The sequence below is a fragment of the Lolium perenne genome, chromosome 5, assembly GCF_019359855.2.
Source record: "Lolium perenne isolate Kyuss_39 chromosome 5, Kyuss_2.0, whole genome shotgun sequence".
NCBI classification, from domain to species: Eukaryota; Viridiplantae; Streptophyta; class Magnoliopsida; order Poales; family Poaceae; genus Lolium; species Lolium perenne.
In genome coordinates, this window is record NC_067248.2 from 14,304,152 (window position 1) to 14,311,579 (window position 7,428).

The 7,428-nt window shown below is 42.6% G+C and overlaps 1 protein-coding gene across 1 annotated transcript; it reads right to left on the reverse strand.

Annotated features, from left to right (window-relative positions):
- Window positions 1–1,355: 1,355 nt before the first annotated feature.
- Window positions 1,356–5,088, reverse strand: LOC139831411 (uncharacterized). The gene is made up of 4 exons (XM_071820681.1): window positions 4,599–5,088; window positions 3,545–3,959; window positions 2,912–3,220; window positions 1,356–2,814 (listed from the first exon to the last, which is right to left on the reverse strand). Exons 1-4 carry the CDS (start codon window positions 5,086–5,088, stop codon window positions 1,356–1,358), a joined length of 2,673 nt encoding a protein of 890 aa, XP_071676782.1.
- Between the last annotated feature and the right edge of the window lie 2,340 nt (window positions 5,089–7,428).

Below are 7,428 nucleotides of genomic sequence, written 5' to 3' on the forward strand. Positions count from 1 at the left end.
ACTGCCTGCGACCAGAAATGTTATTGAATCTAGCACTTTCGCGTTCAACACAAAGAATATGACGAAGTCAACTAAAGACACGATGCCATGATTTTTGGCCAGCACTATTGTCTTGAGACGGATGTCAAGGCATCTGTCAAGGTTCAGGTGTTGAAGGCCCCAAGCCTTGTTATTCCCCTGTATTGAACTTGACTGAAAAATAACATGGACAGATGGAGCATTAATAATTCAGACTAGCTTGAAAGATCAATTCAGAACTGCTGTGAACTATCATTGAAGAAACTTCATGACCTGGATGTACATGTTCTCCAAGCAGGGAAAGCATCTCATCACGCCAATAGCTACGTCCAAACTGAGAGCATGCATCTTGAATGCTAAGGTCTTCACGGTGCTCAACACCGTTGTCAAATGGTCAACATGTAATCCCTTCATCAAGCATTGAAGACAACATTAGGCAATATATATATACATGTGCAGAGTATACTATATAATTTCACCGCACAAAGGAAAATGCAGCATATATAGAAGCTTCACGGAGGCTCAAAATGAAAGTAGCAAGGCCAAATAATCTACCTGAAACACCGTGGAGCCAAAGATGAGTGTGTGGTCATCTCGATCAGGAATCCAGCCTAAGGTTTCCAATTTAGGTGCGGATAATACTGATATATGTTGGTTAGCCAGCGTATTATAAGAAAGCAGCTTCTCAAGAGAAGGGGCGTTCTCGATGATGATTTCTTCGAGCTCGATCTCATTTCCTGAAGTCACACACAAGCCGATGCTTCTAAGTGTGAGGGAGTTGATTCGAGCGCAACGGAAGCCAAAGTTGTGACGAATCAGCAAGCACTCTATGGCCGGACACCCGGCAATCATGCTCTCGAGCGAGCATTCTGAAATCTCGATCTGTTCAAGGGTCAGGTGATTGAGCAGGGTGAGGCGAAGCCCCTGCGTGATGCCGTCGGTAATGTGGCATCTTCCGACGGTGAGAGCACATAGGGTGGGCGAGAAGCGGAAGGTGGACGCGGGCAGCTGCACCCAGTGGCGGAGGCAGGAAAAAATTTGAGGTGTGGCGGAGTCGGTGAATGGGAAAATCCAAAACTCCACTCGATAGAAATTACGTTGTGTTCAACAATACAATCAAAATTCCAAATATTAAGATAAAGTATTGCACTCAAAATACCTTAGTGAATAAAAATTACATGAATAACCGATCAACCAATTTAACTAGTTGAACAAAGGAATGATCTGCACAAATAGAGAAACGATATAAAAAGGCATGAATTAGTAACTAGCATTGTATATTAGGGGACGAGCCATGTTAGTGAGTGAAGATAAAATGCGTACCAATATTGGGTTTTTTACTTGCGTGGTGGCAATGGCATTCTTCTACCTTTCACTTGAAAATCTTTCTTTATTTCTGCAAGATCAATTCCTTTAAATATCCCCCGCTCAATGTAGCACACCATCAAGTCATTGAGCCAACCATCGGACATCTTGTTGCGCAACTCAGTCTTGATAATCTTCATGGCTGAGAATGCCCTTTCAACAGATGCCGTCGCCACCGGTAGTAGTAGCGCCAATTCAATAAGGCGATAAACCAAAGGAAACATAATATGCCTTTCAAGTTCAAACATCTTTTTGGCTAGGCTTGCAAGATCATAGCAAACTCTAAATTGATCATGTCTTCGCATATGGGTAATGAATAACTGAAGATCAACTTTTATACTGTTACGATCATCAGAGGAGAAATCAGCATCATAGATTTCCGTAAGTTTAGCTATTTTGTCCACATCAAACTTAGAAAACGAGTCTCTTGGGTCAAAACAAGCAAAGCCACGCATCAATTCTGAAGTAGTGTCATTGAAGCGATGATCCAACTCACTGGTGATAGCATCTATAGCTGCATAAAAGATATCAACACGGAAAAAATGATCTTGAGTTATGTTGTTTCTGCCCCCTTTTCTTGATTGGCCAAATCTTGGTACACCTTCATCCATATTTGGCACAGGAATATCATTTGCATTGCAAAAGGTTTTCACTTCTTCAAACAATGGTTCCCAACCATTGTTCCTCAAGTTCATCAAGCATGATCTCACATCAGTGACCAAAGACATGGCTTGAACAATATTTTGATCCTTCCTTTGCAAGATAAGTGACAATTCATTTGTTATGCGAAGGATTTGCAACATCAACTTCATGATGAAAACAAAAGTAAAAGACTCCATTATATGCACCAAACCTCCTGCCCTGGATGGATTGCGCTCATCCTTATGCACAATACTAAGCACTTCTATGACTGCCTCCCACATTGATTCAATACGAGCTAAAGTTGTGTAATGAGAGCCCCATCTTGTATCTCCCGGTCTGGCCAATGATGTTTGCTGATTTTTGCCTCTTCCTGAGAAAATATCCCCACTCTCCAATTTAGCCAAGAGAATTCTACGTTGTTTGTCAAGCAATAAATCTTTCCTCTTGCAAGATGCACTAGTGCTATTGACAATCAATGAGACATATTCAAAAAAATCCTCAAAGGAAGAACAACATCTTGAGACAGCCACAACAACTAACTGCAACCGGTGAGCAAAACAATGCATATAGAAAGCATATGGGTTCTCATCATGGAGCAATTTCTGAACGCCATTGAATTCTCCTCTCATATTAGAAGCCCCATCATACCCCTGCCCTCGTAAATTTGCAATAAGTAACCCATGCTTACCAAGCACCTCACACAATGCTTTCTTCAATGCTTCAGCTGTTGTTTCCGTGACATGCTTGATACATAGAAATCTTTCAGTGACTTCTCCCTTGTTTACATATCTGTAGAAAATAGACAAAATAGCACAATCCATCAAATAGGACAATAGTAATTCTCAACCAAAAGATAAAACAAATAACCATATAGGGAATGACATACCTCACAACAACCGCCATTTGTTCTTTGATTGATATATCACGAGATTCATCAATAAGAACCGAAAAGAGGCCATTTCCCATCTCTAGCTTTATTGCTTTAGAGACTGCCTCCGCACAGTACTTTGCAAGTTCTTTTTGAATTGTTGGAGAAATCATTTGGGCATTTCCAGGACATAGCTCATCAAATGCAATCCTCACTTCCTCATTTCTTTCTTTGTACCAATCAAGCATCTCTAGAAAATTACCCTTATTTAAGGAAAGGGAAGATTCATCATGCCCACGGAATGGTTCACCTTGCAATGCCAGATGACTTACAATGCCCAAAGATGTTTCTAAACGGGTCTCATACTTTACTAGTGACTCTTTGGTATAGGTTGTAACCTTATGTTTCACACTTGAGCGTTGATTTTTGTAATCCTCATATGATGTCCTTGCTTGATTGTGTATGCTATTTGCGCCACCAACATGAAGATGTAATGCTTTATATGCATTCTTCCAAGTAGTAAAGCCATCTTTGGTGAAGGTAGTGTGACCAAATTTTTCATCCACTGGATCTTGTCTAAAAAGAAAGCAATAGAAGCAATACGCTGCATCTTTCTCCACACTATATTCCAACCAAGTATGTTTAGCATACCATGTTTCACAAAAGTTCCTCTCAAAATGATCTCGAGGATAAACATGACCAATTGGTCGAGTTGGACCCTTTGCGACATAAGCCAATCTAACTTCATCTCTAATGTTGGGGTGAAATTTATCAATTGAAATACGAAGACCTGGATCAGCCTCAATGTGGTCCGAGTTCCATTCTGCAATAAAATCATCATCCCCTTGACCAGCTATCAGATCATGAACGTGAACTTCCTCTTCATTCTCTGTTTCTTGCACATGTACTGAATCCTCAATCTGCACACCATCTTGTTCTTGGGGATCTTCTTGTTCTCCTTGTCCAGCAACAACATCACGACGAGGGGCTAGGTTAGAGCTGCTAGTGCCATACGCTTTGGCAAAAGCGCTTTTTATATCTGTACCAAGAAAATCACGGGAGCCAGCTAAGATGAAACGAATCAATTAATTACTGAAAGAACTGTAGCAGACTTTGTACTGGAAATCTAGAATAGAGCTTATTTCAGTCAAAAACAAGATTAGTTTCAGAATTCGAAAGGTAGTTTAGTTCGTAATCAAATACCCAACCTTGCATTATATACTTGCTGTTCTTCTTCGGCGCCATATTCTTAGCCTAGTCGCCCTCACGACCTTGCCGGTCGATCGCGGCCTCGTCTCGTCGCCGGCAGCCGCGATTCTGGTTGGATGCCGTTTCGTGGTTGCGTCCTGCTGTGCTGCGCCGGCGCCGCCTCTGCTCCGCACGATCGCGAGGGTTTCCGTGATTTCATTCAGAACAGTTGAATAGGAATTAGGAAGTTGTCGACAGTACGATCATGCGATCGTTTCTTGCCATGCCGAAGCACAGGCGCAGCCCAAATGGTTTAGTGGTTTACCAATTAGGCAGGCCCGATATTGAGCAAGCCCAACACGGGAGTCTTTCTTACCGGTTGGTTCGATTCAGTCCTCAAAACGCTGCGATCAGCATCAACAGAAGACAGTAGAAGGCAAACCTGAACAAGAACTGAACCTAACACATATATATACCTACTACTAGCGCCAAACTTTAGGTATGGCGGCCGCCAAACCATGCCATATAGCTGGCTCCGCCCCTGGCTGCACCGGTGGCGAGAAGCGGGTGTACCATAGGTGAAGCTCCCGGAGGCCGTCGAGGGTGGCGGATTGGAGCCAGGCGTCAACAGCGGGTGTCAGATCGCGGCCCTTGAAGTAGGCCGCGTCGATGCGGAAGCGGCGGCCAGGGCCCGGGTGGGAGGAGAGGATGCGTGATATGGCGCCGGCAAGTTCGTCCCCGCGGCTGGCAAGGCCACGGCAGTCGAGGTTGAGAAGGGCGGAGCGCCAGAGGTGACGCCAACGCGACGCGAGGATTCGGGTGCGGGCGCCGTCCTTGGCAGGGAGAAGGGCGATGATCTCGCCGAGGATGGCGTCGGGGAGGTTGCTGATGCGGTCGGCGCCTTCTTGGTTTTCTCGGGGCGGCGGTTGCTGACCGTGGGCGGAGAGAGATGATTTGGGGTCAGGCGCCACGAATTTCTTGTTGAGACGGGGACCTCTCGCCGCCATGGTCGACAGCGGCAGCAGTGGCGGAGCTTGAAAAAAAATCTGGGGGTGCGAAAGACCAAGCAAAATTTAAACAGCGGTATAAGTTGTAGACTTGAGACAAAATACATTGGTTACAAAATACATAACTATTGGTTACAAAATACATGTATGATTACAAAATATAAGGGCTTACTTCAAAGTAGAACTAACTATAGTCCTAACTATTGTCGCTCTTCAGTTCAAGAAGCAGAGATAAAGGTTGTTCTGGTGGTGGTGGTAAATCTTCCTCAGGTGGTTCTTACTCCCAATTCAATCAACTACTGAACAAAATAATTGGACAAATCTGATGATACCTGTAGTTTAAACAAAAACAATCGCAACAAAGAATTTAGGATTGAGGATGATGTGCTCGTGCTGCAAACGAAAAATCCAGTCGCTTACCAAGAACAACAAGGCAGTCCTTGCAAGGAGGGGTCGACCCGTGGAGCTTCAAAGCTTCTCAGAAGCTGGTCGCCGGCCTCCAGGTCGCCGGCCTCCAGATCCAGGCCGCCAGCCTTGAGCCTTGGATCGTCGGTCAGATCGGATTTCAATAGATCTGACCGCCGGAGGTGGGGAAGGAGGCGATGGGGGCGATAATGCATTAATGCCTAGTAACCAAAAAAACTCTCTCTCAGATCAGATGAACGAGGGCAAGGCAATAGGCCGGCACCAAGTTCGGCCCATGTATTGAATTTGCTTTGGATACATCCAATCGGATTCAGAGTCGTATATCAGTTTAGCTAACCAAAACCAGGACGTGAATGTGAGGATTTTGTAGCTCTAAGTACTCCTCACATTCTAGTGTTCACATTCTGAAACCTGCACCTCAAATTCAGAGACTTGACTAATGAACTTATTAGCAGTGAAATTCCATAGTCAGCTGATAAATGAAACTGTGTTTTCTTGTTGGCGTTGATTAGTACCCGGTGAATAGAAATAGAATAGATATTTTTTCAATTGAGCAAAACAAGTGTTGCGTTTAGTTTCTTTATCTGGCCCAGGCGACGAACTTTCTGAAACTAGCCAAGGCTACAAATTAACTGACACAAATTATTTGTGCACGCAAGTCAATACAATAAATACTCTCATTATTTGTTAACACAAACAGTGGTATTTTATCACGAGATTATACTTTAGCATACAGAAATAACGCAAGTTGTGCCATCCAACATATGCTCAAACTATGATTTGACCGTGTCATCCGCACTATGATTTGACCGTGTCATCCACACTATGATTTGATTTTTAGTGTGCATTGTTGTTTAGATATTGAGAGACTAGTTTTTTGTTTTGTTTTGCACATAGCTGCTGCTACTAAATTTCCAGTAATTTGTTTTAGCTGAACTTGCCTGTATTCATTTAAGTGCACTAAAATATCACGCATAATGCACACAACTTGGACTAACTTGGAGTACGTGAAAACAAGCATTATAACATTGTACTATCAAGATAGTATATACACATACTCCTTTCCTTTCCTATACACAAGACATACACAAGACATGATTTATATTATCAATCAATTTTAAGTGTGTCTTCCACCAGAAAGACCCTTCCACATGATTCGAGGCATTCTCCCATCATTATAATAGGTTCCTCTAACTAGATGAACCCAAGGAATATCCATGTTATTATAAAATTTGTGCAAATTCTTTAGAAGCAAATCTTTGTTTTGAATTTCCAGATTTAAGACACCAAGACCTCCTTGATCTTTGGGTCGACAAATTTTGTTTCCATGACACTAGGGCATTGCCTCTAGCCTGCACATCAGAATTCATTTTTCTCCACGAGCAGTGCCTCATGTACTTGATTACTTGATCTTTAATAGTGATTGGCACATCCAAACAACACATGAATAATATAGGGAGGGAAATTAGAACTGACTTAATCATAGTATTCCTCCATAATTAAGAAAATCAGCAATACCACACAATCTTCTTTGTACTCTTTGCACCATTCGTAGAAAAAATTTCTAGAGATGGCTTTGTTATTCCCACTGGTAAACCAAGATAAGTGAAAGAAAATGTTCCTTTTTTGCAACTTATTGTAGCAGTGAAGTGATTCAACTTTTCTTCATTCATGTTAATGGGGATGATACAGGATTTGTGACAATTCACTATCAGACTAGTTGATAGAGCAAACGCATGTAGCAATGCTTTCAGGTAGATGAGTTGGGCCGCATCAGCTTTCATAACCACCAAAATATCATCTGCATACTGGATGACTAGAAAATCAGGGCAATAAGGACAAGGAATAGACTTGGAGATTTAAACCTTGATTCATAGCTTTGTTGAGAACAGATTGTAAGAAGTGAGCAACATG

What these genes read in the sequence shown, in the direction of transcription:
- LOC139831411 (XM_071820681.1), bottom strand. Translation starts at nt 5,088, where the DNA reads ATGGCGGCGAGAGGTCCCCGTCTCAACAAGAAATTCGTGGCGCCTGAC. An exon ending in GGAGCCAGCTATATGGCATG is followed by an intron (nt 3,960 to 4,598) that starts GTTTGGCGGCCG and finishes GTTTCATCTTAG; the next exon opens with CTGGCTCCCGTGATTTTCTT. An exon ending in CAAATGGCGGTTGTTGTGAG is followed by an intron (nt 2,815 to 2,911) that starts GTATGTCATTCC and finishes TATTTTCTACAG; the next exon opens with ATATGTAAACAAGGGAGAAG.